Below are 13,608 nucleotides of genomic sequence, written 5' to 3' on the forward strand. Positions count from 1 at the left end.
GGATGGGTTGAACAAGCAGAGGCAGGTTGGAGCAGAAACACATTAAATGGAGCGGTTAGTAAGAGTATCTAGAACTTATGATACTCTCCGACCAAACTTTTTACAGATTCAAAGTCGACAGTCGAGCAATGAAGATTCAAAACACAAACAGCATGTTTCAATTTGAATCAATAATGTTTGGTTCTGAAGCTTCAAAACACAAACAGCGTGTTTCAATTTGAATCAATAATGTTTGGTTCTGAAGCTTCAAAACAGCCGCTCAGTCCTGGTGGAAACCACGTATGTTTCCAATTGTATTATAGTTTTTGAGTTATACGTGTTTGAATAACTCAGGCAAGTCATCTCAAAATCAAAAACGAATAGAACATTGCACGACATTTTTTTTATTTATTATTTATCTCTGTCAGGTTTTACAACCACCGAGTACGTCTACATCTTCACATCAATATGGTTGTAAACAACCTATAGAGGCAAAGAAAATATTCAAATACATTCCCAGAGTACTCTCTGTCACATTTCACTTTTTTTCGAACCGTCAGATTCAGGGGTGGGCATTTGCGTTTCCAGAAAATTTCAAGAATTTATTTCAAGAATTTTCTAGTTTCGAGTATGTGACATTGTAGCGTTGAAAACTATTTTTATGTGGCTAATAAAGTTAGAAGAGAAGTATCTGATTCATTTTTAGACATTTCAAAAATATTGAATTTCAACAATTTTACACCTCATTTAGTGTGAAGAAATTCAATAAATTCAAGTCAATAAGTTTCTTGAATTTCGGCACACAAAATAAGTTTTAAAATTGTAAAATTGTCGAAAAAGTTTTTCGGAAGGAATGTCAAATAAGACCGTATTTTAATTCTGAAACAGTGAAAAGAGTTTCAGAAAAATGCTTCTTTGAGCACAACTTGTTGGGGAGTTCAAAGTTTTAGAATTTATATTAAATCACGCCGCGATAGTAGGAACATTTATGAAAACATTTTGAAACTGGATTTTTTCCACGAGCAAATTATGTAATCATTTGTTTAATCTTTTCAACAATGTTTCATTATGTTTTTAAAATCCTTCACTTCGTAATGGTGTTAATACAAAACCCTACATAAAAATGAAGTTTCAGAACATTTCTACTGAAGTAGAATAGTGAACTGTTGCAACTTGAGGTTTTGATAAGATTTTTCGGAAGAAATCTGTAATCGATTTATTTTGCTTCAAGTTCCAAAAAAAAAACACAAACTTAGAAACGCGTTTCTGTACTCATCGACCAGAAAAATGATTGGCATAGAGTCAACGGCAAGGTAAATTGAGTAGATTATTGTAATTGGTTCGTTCGACCATTTTATGTCAATTCCAAATAACGGGCATGTAAGAAGGAAACCAGTCGGTGCAAATAAAAATATAACAGGAATTAGAGTCTGAATTTTACGATATTTTTGCCTATGTACTCTCGCTAAAAAATCATTTACTTGAGATACAAGTGCTTTGTAAAGCTGTAATTGAAGTCTCTTAGAATATTCACTTTCCCCATGAGATATCAAATCCTTGATTTTCAAATAACTTTTGAAACCATAAAGTATAATTATACAGAAAGGAACCATCTGTAACGTTTTGAAAAATGGAACAAAATATTAAAAAAAAAAACAAACCATTAACGCATTGAGACCCAAATATACTTCGAGATCTCTCATATTCAAAACTTTAGATCCAAATTCCAATTTCCAATATAGCCATCCAACATATGTTGATTTATCAATATCTACCTGATAGTCAAGTTTTAAATTTTCTCTGAAACACTTGAAAATTAAATTAAATGTAATGTTTGGGAATTACCTCACGTAATCAGAAATTTCGTCTCGGGGGCCAATTGTCAAGTACAGCATCGAAGTGATAAATCCATTAATCAATGAAAGAGTAATCCAAATTAACAATCGCTTCCCATCAAAATAGCGGAGACGACCTTCTCTAAAAATTCAACTGTTTTTCATGATATATCTCTTCATCCATTATAACAAGAGTTTTGCTGGTGGTCTAATTTTTCACCAGTGAATTTGAGTTCCCAAGAAAAATTCAAATTTCGATCACATGGAAAACCGAAAAATTTCAAGCGGGCAGCACGTGCCCCACGTGCCAGTGGATATAACTTACAACTGTAAATACCAGATTTTTACAGAAGAAAACAGAAGTCAGTGCATTCCCACTGCCAACACTTTTTTTTCAAAATAAATAAGAAACAGTTGTTTCATGACGTCACACATTTAAAAAATGAATTTCCCATGATTTCTGGAGCTTGAATTTTTTAATATTTTACCTTTCAAGTGCGAAAAATCTGTATATAAAATTGATGGCAATGGCAGTTATGTTTACTCCAAAACACCCACACATTGAAACTGAAAATTATTTTTTTAGTGTTTCTTCCCCAAACAATACCAATCAACAGAAATGCGAAGTAGGGAATTGACTCAAAAACTGTGTCTTCCAGATGCATAATTGCTAGAGCACTGTTTTCATGACTATAAGTATACTGAAAAATATCATTTCTTTTTTAAATTCTGACAGAGAAAACTCACAGGTGCTACGACAAAATCTAAAAATGCATATATTGTAGAAATTACTGAGAGATAGCACACCAAAAATCTATAATTCCCAAGTTTTTGCGGAGATTCTGTGATGACTAGGAATATAACCAATGCATTTGCAAATATGGAAATCAAAAAACCAGCGGATTGAAAGATGGGTTTTATTACCGAAAACAGCATCTTTTCGTTAATTCACAAAACTAAAATTACGATGAAACCGCTCAATTATATACCTGAACTGCCTGTGAGGAATAGACAGACACGTGTTAGATATTATTTTAGTATTGTTTTTGTCAGAACTGTGTCACGTGGAGCCTTTGATTTCATGAACATCAAACAACTTCAAAAACTGTTTTTCATAAGACATATCCGCAATAACCCTATGGTTGAATTCCTGAGATAAAATTTAATGTGATAACATAAGCCTGCTGAAACAGTATCATTTTTTGGGAATGAGGGAATTTTTAAAGACATACACATTATAACCGTGTGAACCAGGGATGTGCTACAAATTTGGCTTTAGTTGTCGCAGCGTTGCCGCAGCAGAAGTTGGACCTGGAATCAGTTTTCTAAAACTTTCTGGAGCTTTTTGAAGTACTCTGGAGTTTTCTAAAAGTGCCTAGAATTCAAAAAATCAGTAATTCAAAAAACAAATATTTTTCCAAAAATTGATATTTCCTAAAACATCGATATTTGTCAAAAAAAATCAATATTCTTCAAATGATTATTGATATTAATTTATAATAATCGATGTTTAAAAAATAGTCGATATTTCTTTAAAAAGTCGATAAATACACATATTTCCAGGTCGGTTCAACTGGTCAATCTCTATTCCGTACCGATCTATTGCTCACCGAGTGGGCCATTCACCAACCAGAGCATTATATATTTTGAAACAATAGATAACTTTTTTACTCCTGTGAGAGAACCATTTTTGTTTCATAGTGCTACTTGCACTTGGTTCAGTGGTAGAGTTAACAACAAATTAACACATACAACAAACAGACAACAAGTCTATTCAAATAAAATGACGGCGACCACCGACTACTCTGATAGTGAGTACCGACGAACGAAGGACGACCAAGTGTGAAGAGAGAACTATTAAGGACTGATTCTTTCTTCATTTGCTCATCCCGAGGGGGGGGGGGGGGGCAATCCACGTCGGAGGCCGAGTTTAAGGCCGAGGCCATTTCGAATTATCCTTGATTCACATTGACAATTTTTGGGAAGTTCACGCCGTTGGTGTAGATCGTTCTCCTTTTAAAAAAATCAATAATTTAAAAATCGATTTTCGATTTTCTGATGAATATTTTTAAATTAGGATTCTATTTTCTTTCTGTTTCTGAATTAAATAAATTGCAAAAAAAAACGTTTCAACGCACGCTAGTCAAAAACTATTAAAAAGCGCCAAAATTGGGTTATTATTATTTAAATTTTGAAATTTTGAAACTCCTCTGAAATGGTGAATGTTGTAGTTAGAAGACTCAAAATTAACTAAAAAAAAATTAAAAATTGCATTTTTTTAGAAAGGGTTTGAACAATTTCAGAACCAAAATTGTTCTGACCAAAAAAAGGACAGTCATTAGGTGACTGAAGAATTGTCAAAAGTTTTTTATACTTTTGTTGGGCATCTCACGTGGCCTTTCCAAATTTTATATAGTTTTTTTTCTGCTTACGAAACAAATGAATTACAAAAAAACATACAAATTTCTTTATTTATCAAAAAATTGCCCCACGTGAACTTTCGCCCCTCCGCCCTCTACAACAATAAAAACTATACGAACTTCCGAGAATAAATCAGTACTCAAAACTTCGCGTTCGACTGGATAACCAATCAAAAAGGTTCACACCACGGATTGCCAAATTGTCTGAAAGGTGAGTAAGCGCGCTCTGCTGATAAGTTTCTCGTGTGTACTCCAAGTGGAAAAGCGGGCTTATCGATTTTCACTGGTACTGTGAAATATTGTGGAACTATTGATTTTTCTATGCGCTTCATTGATGAATTAAAAACACGACTTTGTATTCCACGTGAAAGAGAGGATTGATTTTTTTCTTGAGGAAGTCAATAAAATCAATAATCAAATAATCAATAATAAATTAATTTTTTCACGTTTGGGGTTAAAAATCAATAAATTAATAATTTGAAAAAAACAAATTTCAGTTGGACTGCTGAAATCAAAGAATGCTTCACCAACCAATATCTCTCCTTCCATCTCTACTGTTGATTTGTCATGTGGCAGCACAACCACCACCAGCACCAGCACCACCAGCACCACCCCAATACACAAATCCACTGCCGACAGCGTACATTCCGGTAGGCGTCGGTTCAATTCCGGATCCGGCAAAACTGGAGGATTTTGGAGTTTTTGGAAAATATCTCGGAGACGACGTGAACTACAAAACTTGCGGACAGAAAACTGTGAAAACGCTGAACCCGCAGTTCACAGATAGTGCTACCGAGGCGACGGTTATCTGTGAGCCAAGACCAGATCGTGTAATTGTGCGTGCCGACGGAGCTGCATTTGACTATAAAACGTTTAAGAGAGATTTGAAGCAGGAGTGTGAGCTCTTCACGTGCTCTGACCAGACATATCCGAAGGCTAAGACGATTCTAGGGACTATGGACATTACCGCTTTTGTACCTGGCGACGGTTCTAATAATATGACAGGGAAGGACTCGAATAAAGATGTGAAAGATGTTGACGTGGAAGCTGCAAACCCAGAGAACCCGGAGACCAACATATGCAAGGATAAGAGACCCGGATATTCTCAGGTAAGGAAGAGCAGGACATGGTGCATCAAGCAAACGAGGTGAAAATTAAATTAACGTCAAAATTTCAGAAGACCGGAGCAATTCTGTTTGCAAACGAGGGAAAATGCTTGGAAATGCATAAGTTAGGCCGAGATAAGTACAGTGAAGAATACATTCAAGTTCCAAGATGGCTTCAACCAGGGGAGAGTGTGAAGAACATTCGGCCATTCTTCTTTGATGGACAGGTAAGCTGAACAAGAGCCCAGCTCGCTGTAGGCACGTAGGTAGACACGTTGGTACACCCTTACCTACACCCTACCCCGACGTGTACACATACACCTACACCAACAATAAAACCTACTCTTTCAGCGTCCCGAGTCGGAAATGGATATTGAATTTGCAAATAACAGAATTATGTTCAAAACCCCGAATTCAATGGATTCCCTGAACTACAAAGACTGCAACACAGCTTGTGACAGTGGAAAAGTCGTGAAGGTCACCATGAAAAAATCTGCTTATCGAATTGCACTTGCTCTTGACCCGAATCAATGCTCATCGTTCCGAATCTGCATTGCTCCAAATGACTTTTTGGACGATGTGAAAGTGCCAGAATGTATGCTCGGAAATCAGATTGATGTGATGTTCAAGACGGGAGTGGTCACTTGGCCCAACAAAGGACGTGCATCGTTGATTGAGCTCATGTCGCCGTACAGTGATCTGCAGCATCCGGTTGTCATTGAGTTTGGGTATGGAGTTGGAGCAGGAGCAGGAGCGAGTCGTGCAGAGTACTACATTGGAAATGACCATCGAGAGATTGTGACAAGCAGTTCAAATGGGTTCAAGGCACAAGACTCTCAACAACTCGTGTTCTTCTTCCCGACCGAGTCTTGCTTGAAGCCAAAGGCTGGTATTTTCTCTAAAGTTAGTTTTACTTTTGCTTTAGCCTACAATGTAGGCCTGGCTTGCCCACTTTAGTAGATGTGTCATTTCAGTAGAGAAGCTGAAATCGAGGAAATTCGGTCGACCACAAAGCACAATTTCAATTTTTCAGCATATCGAATCGGCGAAGGCCCTAACCTCAAAGGATGTTATCAAAGGGGGAAGCTATGATTCTGAAACATTGGAACCAGTCCAGGCACCTCAAAACGAAGAACCTCCAACTACCACCACACCAAGAACCGCTGAGAATTTTGTTCCGACAAGTACGATGAAATCACTGGAGCTCAATCCTCTTACGGTCATCATCGATGCAAATGATAATGGTCCGGGCAGCTCGAAGAGTGATACGGTTAAGTCGGAGCGAGTGTTTGTGAAAGGAAAATGGTGGTGGTGGGCCATATATCTCGGCTTTGTCATTGGAACTTTGATCACGTTGGCTGTTGGTGGAGGACTGTTTTATGTGCTCAGACGGACCGTTTTCGGCATTTGGTTAGTTTATGATCTTGAAATTTTAATTTTGGAAGGCAGGCGTAGGTACGTAGATAGGCGTAAACAGCAATCAGCAGCCACATGCATGCAGGTAGGTAGACATGTAGCCATAAGAAGGAATAGTCATTCAGTCATTGACAAGCACACACGATCACGTACAAAAATGTTTTATTTCAGGTACCGCGGAATGTACAAGCGATATGGATGTGATCCATCTGGCACCACTGGCGGTATCACTGGTATTGGATTCGGAAATACTGTGACTGGAGATGTGACGGTCCAAGAAACATCTGGAAATACTACGGGCGGTGGAACAACTACGAATACCACTGTGTCTGAGACCTCGACACTTCTTGACAAGACGACCGCTGAGACTAATAAATCAATTGCTATGTAGATTTGATTGATTTTATGGAATAAAGATTATTGAAATTTCAGATTTATTTCACATAAACCTAGTAATGATTTAGCCCATGAAATTGACTAAATTTTGTTAGTTTTTAACTCTAGTTTTCATTCAGACAGAGGCGTCTGAGTCAATTTGGATGCCTATTTGTTGAAGGAAAAGAAAAGAGATACGTTGTATGGTGGGGTAAGGATCCATCCGATGAGGGGTATGGAGAGGAGTGCGTTTCCAAGGCTAAAAAATCCAGAAAATTTTGAACAATATTAGAAAATTGTGAAATAAAAACTCTTCAGAAAACTCGACACATCTCTAAACGTTTTTAGAAAAACCCTACAAAATTTTGGAATACTCTGGAAAGTTCTAGAAAATTCCCAAACTTTCCAGAGTCCTAGAAAATTGCGGAAGATTTAGAGATTTCCAGAAAATTCTGAATCGTTTAGAAATTCATTTGATAAGTTGGAAATTTTTTGAAATGCGTAGAATGATCTACATATCTATCATCCCCAAAACTCTTTTTGAACTTCCCAGTGATACAGAATACAGATACAGAAAAATCTTATTATGAAAACATTATGAAACCGTAGAAGTACTTCAATTGACTCCTTCCAAAAATAATTGGTAGAAGCGTTTACAAATATCGTGTGGTGTCTTCTTTTTTTCAATTAAAGTTGTTAAAAAAATTAATATGAGGAGATTTTGTAGGGGATCTTTGTTAATTGTTCACGTCGGATCCCCTAAGCGCCGTCTTAAAAATGTGACCGCAGATAATGATCATTCCCTTGATAAATTGGCAGCTCGCGTTTGTTATCACTATTGTCAAGCTCAAGTTTTAGAGCTCACAAAATATACGATTTTTGTTCTAAATTCACAAATGGGTATATTTGTGATAATAAAGTTAATAGTGAAAGATTCTTGTACACTTATTGCTATTCTAACAAACTCTCTTCTCATCTACCTAGCTCTCACAAAATCACCACCAAAAATGGGAAATTACAAATATTTATTGTGTTATTTTTCTGTGCTTTCAATAACCTATGTAACACTGGATTTCCTTGCGGCACCGGTAAAAATTAAAATTAAAAAAAAAACAATAAATTAATAAAGAAAGTTTCCTGTTTCAGTATGTGTATACGTTTGAAGCTAGTAGTGTACTACTTATGGATTTGAGGAATACCATTTTTACTGAATACCCTGCAGTTGCGTTTTTAATAATTGGTATGTGTATTTTCTGAAAATTTCAAATAACTTTATTTTACATTCAGTTTCTGCATGTGGGTGTTTTGGAGCAACACTGGCAGCAATTGCAATCAATTTCATTTATAGATTGTGGGCGTTGGAAAGGTACTTTTAAGCATGAAATATTTGAATTAGGTAACAGGAAATCTATGGAAATATGCCGAATTTCTTGATTTCTGTTGCGATGTTGTTTAGTATTTTGTGATATAAATGATATCTTCACGTCCCTAACAATATTCATTAGTACTTTTGTAAGTAACGTGAAAAAATTGAGGACTAAATGTTTTTCAGACTTTTTAAATCATTAAAAAAAATTATTGAAACGTGTGTTGTTAATTTTTAAAGTTGAAATTATGTGATCCTCCAATCAGAGTAATTATGATGGTTATCGGTCTTGAGGAACCGTGCAAATAAAATATTTATCTTGTTTTCAGAAAAGGCCGGCTCCGATATTTTGAAGGGAAACTTTTAATTGCTTGGATTTTACTGTCACTGTTTACTGGATTCCTTTCAGCTTGCGTATTTTGGACCACAGGGCCTAATGATCAAATAAATAACTACATTAGGTTTCATTTTTCAAGTCGTTTGCATTTTCAGGTTCCATTTACAGACATAATCTCAAAGAGGAATACGATCTGGATGTTGATCAAACATCTTACATTGCATTTGTGTACTGGAAATCTGAAAATAGAGTAGATTATTTGAACATCCTGGATACGAGTAAGCTCATGATCGTGAACATCATTATGGTCAGTTCAGTCATACATATTTTTGCTGATAATTAGTTTATTCAGATAATTCCGTTTTCGATCATATTTTATTGTGGTTTGAAGAGTTATTATCAAATCAAAGAGTTGATTTCAAAAGGGGAAAATGAATTCTCTCGGCGTCTGCAAATGCAATTATACAAAGCATTAGTTGCTCAAGTAAGAGAGAAGAGTTAAAACGGAAAAATAAATGTTATGTTTCAGACTTTCATTCCAACACTTTTCCTATTTATTCCTGTGAGTTTGTTCCTTGTTGGTCCATTAATTGGTATCAATGTCACATGGGCTCTCCGAGCAGTTACAGTTTTCTTTTCAATTTATTTAGCCACTGAATCCTTGCCCATTATCTTTTTGGTAGATGATTACAGAACAGCCATTGCAAGTGAGTCTGATTTGAAAGTAGATGCGGCTAAAAAAATGTTTTCAGATATTTTCCGCCGATGTCTCTCAAAACCTCAAGTGGCAACTGTTTCCGTCCATGATTCTGATTGAACTTTTTTGCTGATAATTTTATGTACAAGGAACACGAAAGTATAAAATGAATCATGCTCGTTTTTCAAATTACAAATTATTATTACAAAATTAAAAAATTTCACAAGATCTGTACTGAACTCGTCATTGTCTAGACTACGAAATTTTGTTTTTTCTGATCTGTAAAACTGCTACACTGGGCAATCAGATGGGCGCCAAGGGGTTTTCTAAAGTTGCTGACTTATCAAGGGAGATTTACATGAATTAATTGAATGGATTAAACTGAATTTAATAATATTGTCTTTTAAAAGAAGCACATTTGTGAATAGTTATTTTATGAAAATAGAACTTATTATTGATTGAACACATCTCAAATATTCAGCTAACTTCATGAACAGAGTTGTGCACGGACACTGGAACCACTTGATTTTTCGAAAAAGTCCTCCGCAGAAAGTCTGAAACCGCTAGTTTATGAATCATAAATTCAGTGCTTAACGTACTCAATATTGCATTTCTGTATTCATCAACTAAAAATAGAATAGGAATAGGATCCAGGGCAAGGTAGATGGGGGTCATAATTGTCATCGGACGACTTAAACATTCCATATTGATTCTTAGAGAGGGCGATATTATAAATAGTCCTCCGGGAATGAATATAAAAATCATGGGGAGAATGCTCTAAAGTTTCAGTTTTTGGCAAACGGACCTTCAAAACTATGTGCTCACCTGGGCCACCAATACCCTGTAGAGTTGCAGCTGAAGCTTCTTAGAATATTCACTTTCTCCTTGTGATATAAGTTCCTTGATTTTTGTATAAGTTTTGGAACCGCAGTATGTTATTGATAAAAGGAAGAATCTGTAAAAAAAAACTTTACATACATAAATTTCAAATCTTTAACTTACAGTCAACGCGTGGAGACACAAGGTACAGACAAAATCACGAACGTTTAAAGAAGATGCCCCATTTACAGTTATCCAGTATGAGAAAATGATAAATGATGCTTTATCAATATTAAAATCAAACGAATCATTTAGAATAGGTCTATAAAATGTTAACTTAAATTACAATACTACTCGATAGCCAACCTCCAATAGTTTGCTAACTCTGAATCTGAACGTAGTGCCAAGCCTGATAATGCAGAAATTATACCCACGGCAATTGGTGTTGCTAACCAAATAATTAACATCTTCCCTTGAAAATAGCGAAGTCGGCCAGCTCTGCAACAATGCAAGTATTTTGGTGTACTCTGATGAAACAGTTTTAAATGACATCAATAATGTCATGTTAGATTAAAAATAATCAGATTTCATTCTCTCATAAAATATCAGTTGGAAAACTGAGAACCAGATAACTCTTTGCTAATTTATGTACCGTTCTAGTGCAAAATATCGATAGATAAAATTAATTGCAACCGTGTAAAAACTTGCTCCAAAACGTCCCATTGTACAAACTGGAAGTTTTTTGATTACTCAAATTAATGGAAAATATTCATGTTTTATACCAATCAGAATTCTTCCAAATGAAGGGTATAATTCAAATATGCTATCTCTCAAGTCCATCACTGTAATACTACTGACTGCGTTTGTATAAACATACTGAAAACCTTCAGGATTTAAAACGTTCATTTTTTTGCTTTTTACCGGTGAAACCAATAGTTCCAGCAAAGCAAAAATCATTGATAGTATAGAAAACGAGCATAGTAAATACTTATAGCTGCCAATTTTTTGAGGTGATTTGGTAATCACTAAATATATTGCAATTAAGTTGGTAGCTAAAGAAAAAGAAAAAGAAACAGATACAAAGACTGTGATTGGTTTTATAAATAAGAATATTTTCATTTTGAAAAGGTTCTTGTCAAAAACTGACAGGCATCTTATAATTCTGCTCAAATTTTGAGAAGACACAAAAACGAGTTGTGATTTAATTGTTGTTATTGGTTAGTAGCTATGTCTACACAAAAATCGTCACCAAGTCTAGCTTTAAATCGCAGATTAATTGACGAAAAACAAAAGTAACCTAAAAATATTAAATAAGAATTGAAAAAACCAGCCAACAATTGTTCAGAAAGTTTACTGCTGGAAATGATAATAAAAAAAACAATTTATTGCTGTTACACCATTTTTACAAATAAAAAGATAGCTTCAAAAATGAGATTTTACTGATTTTCATGCTTTTAGCACCGGTCTAATAATTTTTAAATTTAGCGATTGAAGAAAAACAAAGAATTTTATCTATCAGCTATCATTAAATTCTAAATGAAGTTCATGCGTTATTTCCCGGTTCAATCCTGTTAGTGAGACATTTTTTATTAAAGCCAAGGGGTGCACAAACTCTAAAAAAAACCGAATGCAGGTGAAATTTCCTTATTTGCATACAATTTTCCCTAAACTCTCATGATCAGCCACAAAAAACCAACATCTGAAACGAATTCTAACATTCTTCTTTTTCTAAAAAATGGGAAAATTTTCCCTTATAAAATTAATAACTCAGCCAATCGCTGCAGTACTCTCTGTTTTGGTAAACTCCGTTCTCATTCTACTGGTTATTACAAACTCCCCACGAAAAATGGGAAGCTATAAATACTTGCTCATATATTTTTCAGCTCTGACAATTGTATATGCAGCTCTTGACTTTGTTGCAGCCCCGGTAAGTTTGAGTTTGAAGGCTTTTTCATCAAGTGCATCCTTTTAGTACATGTTTAATGACGAATCGACAGGAGTAGTTCTTGTGGATTTGCGGAATAATTTATTAAAGGACCATCCAGATATTTTGATGTTTAATTTTGGTGAGAGAGTTTATTTTGAAATGATTATTTAATTTTATAAACTATGTATTATGGAGCATTTTTAGTTTCCGGGGTTGCGTGCTTTGGATCAAGTCTTTACGCTATTGCAATCAATTTTATATATCGATATTTTGCTGTTCAAAGGTATTTTTCTATATAAGTAATCTGTTTCTTGAGGGGTTATAAACTTGTTTTAGTCTATTATAAATCCAGTTCAATAAAAAATTGTAGAAAAACACACGAAACTCCAAGAAAGGTTTTGCAGTTTTAGAATAAAAGTTCAGAGAAGGCCGCCTCCGATACTTTTCCGGATTTCGCCTTGTTTTTTGGATTCTTTTATCAATTCTCTGTGGAATCATGACAGGGTTCATGTTCTACGCAATAGGTTCTCGTCAAGAAATCTCACAGGGTTTGAGGTGAGCTTATTCAAAAGTCAGTTCGGAAAATTGGTTGTAAAAATTCAGAGAAAATTTGGAAACCATGTATGACTTGGATATAAATCAAACAATATATTATGTATTTTTGTATTGGCAACCTAACGATGGAAGTCAATATTTTACAGCAAGAGATATTATGGCAAATATGGGGATAACCATCTTGATGGTGTTTTGTTCAGATAAAATTAAATCTTTCAAGAACTGAATATATTTTTAGATGATTCCTATTCTTCTCATCGTCTTTTTCGGAACAAAGACTTATCGAAAAGTCAAGAATCTGACAACTCATGGAAAAAGTGAATACTCAAAGCGGCTTCAAATGCAACTTTACAAAGCTCTTGTCGCACAGGTTAATAATTTCAAACTACTAGCTCACAATATCAAACAATTTCAGATAATTATTCCATCTGTTTTCCTGTTTCTCCCGACTTTATTAATTGCTGCAGGTCCACTTTTCAAGCTTAATATTCCATGGGCTAGTCTTCCATTATCTATTTTATTTTCAATTTTCTCAGTGATGGATTCTATTAGAATTATTTTTCTTGTAGATGAGTATAGAAATGCACTTTTTGGTAAGATTACATATATTTTCTATAGATAAAATTATTTTCAGAGTTTTTCGGAGGATTCTGTTGTGTAAATGAAGTCGTTCCCGCTTCAGCTCGTGATACCAGTAGCGATCAGTTGGGAGGGATTCTCTGAACTAAATTTAAGATTTTGAATAAATTTTTCAAGCTTTTACTGTTTCAATAAAT

At 35.0% G+C, this 13,608-nt stretch overlaps 4 protein-coding genes, 6 non-coding genes and 1 pseudogene across 11 annotated transcripts; 4 read left to right on the forward strand and 7 right to left on the reverse strand.

The window, feature by feature from the left end:
• The first annotated feature begins 1,083 nt into the window (after positions 1–1,083).
• On the forward strand, positions 1,084–1,104 carry 21ur-3048. The gene has a single exon (NR_053300.1).
• Positions 1,105–1,110: 6 nt separating this feature from the next.
• On the reverse strand, positions 1,111–2,750 carry str-161 (Serpentine receptor class r-10; the record flags this gene model as incomplete). The annotated part of the gene is made up of 8 exons (NM_068267.1): positions 1,111–1,184; positions 1,232–1,409; positions 1,461–1,592; positions 1,641–1,779; positions 1,825–1,956; positions 2,303–2,381; positions 2,422–2,515; positions 2,562–2,750. The coding sequence occupies 8 exons, from the start codon at positions 2,748–2,750 to the stop codon at positions 1,111–1,113; spliced, it is 1,017 nt and encodes a 338-aa protein (NP_500668.1).
• A 189-nt stretch (positions 2,751–2,939) lies between these two features.
• 21ur-13440 lies at positions 2,940–2,960 on the reverse strand. The gene has a single exon (NR_053301.1).
• On the reverse strand, positions 2,941–2,961 carry 21ur-7797. The gene has a single exon (NR_053302.1).
• A 1,422-nt stretch (positions 2,962–4,383) lies between these two features.
• T08B6.4 (Endo/exonuclease/phosphatase domain-containing protein) lies at positions 4,384–7,189 on the forward strand. The gene is made up of 6 exons (NM_068268.6): positions 4,384–4,445; positions 4,732–5,343; positions 5,412–5,567; positions 5,692–6,243; positions 6,374–6,750; positions 6,928–7,189. Exons 2-6 carry the CDS (start codon positions 4,753–4,755, stop codon positions 7,145–7,147), a joined length of 1,896 nt encoding a protein of 631 aa, NP_500669.2. The 5' UTR covers positions 4,384–4,445; positions 4,732–4,752; the 3' UTR covers positions 7,148–7,189.
• A 483-nt stretch (positions 7,190–7,672) lies between these two features.
• On the reverse strand, positions 7,673–7,693 carry 21ur-1929. The gene has a single exon (NR_053303.1).
• Positions 7,694–8,027: 334 nt separating this feature from the next.
• On the forward strand, positions 8,028–9,651 carry str-159 (Serpentine receptor class r-10; the record flags this gene model as incomplete). Its single annotated transcript, NM_068270.2, has 8 exons — positions 8,028–8,219; positions 8,278–8,371; positions 8,419–8,497; positions 8,827–8,958; positions 9,003–9,141; positions 9,187–9,318; positions 9,364–9,541; positions 9,587–9,651. 8 exons carry the CDS (start codon positions 8,028–8,030, stop codon positions 9,649–9,651), a joined length of 1,011 nt encoding a protein of 336 aa, NP_500671.2.
• On the reverse strand, positions 8,648–8,668 carry 21ur-13372. Its single transcript, NR_053304.1, has one exon.
• Positions 8,652–8,672, reverse strand: 21ur-12116. The gene has a single exon (NR_053305.1).
• A 355-nt stretch (positions 9,652–10,006) lies between the features above and the next one.
• On the reverse strand, positions 10,007–11,469 carry Y9C9A.17 (annotated as a pseudogene). The gene is made up of 8 exons: positions 11,272–11,469; positions 11,133–11,226; positions 11,003–11,081; positions 10,717–10,848; positions 10,534–10,672; positions 10,357–10,486; positions 10,131–10,308; positions 10,007–10,085 (listed from the first exon to the last, which is right to left on the reverse strand). Coding segments are annotated over exons 1-8 (1,029 nt in total).
• Positions 11,470–12,078: 609 nt separating this feature from the next.
• On the forward strand, positions 12,079–13,555 carry str-156 (Serpentine receptor class r-10; the record flags this gene model as incomplete). The annotated part of the gene is made up of 8 exons (NM_068272.3): positions 12,079–12,277; positions 12,323–12,416; positions 12,482–12,560; positions 12,701–12,832; positions 12,881–13,019; positions 13,071–13,202; positions 13,248–13,425; positions 13,467–13,555. The coding sequence occupies exons 1-8, from the start codon at positions 12,086–12,088 to the stop codon at positions 13,553–13,555; spliced, it is 1,035 nt and encodes a 344-aa protein (NP_500673.2). The 5' UTR covers positions 12,079–12,085.
• Between the last annotated feature and the right edge of the window lie 53 nt (positions 13,556–13,608).

Source organism: Caenorhabditis elegans, chromosome IV (assembly GCF_000002985.6).
Source record: "Caenorhabditis elegans chromosome IV".
Classification (NCBI taxonomy): domain Eukaryota; kingdom Metazoa; phylum Nematoda; class Chromadorea; order Rhabditida; family Rhabditidae; genus Caenorhabditis; species Caenorhabditis elegans.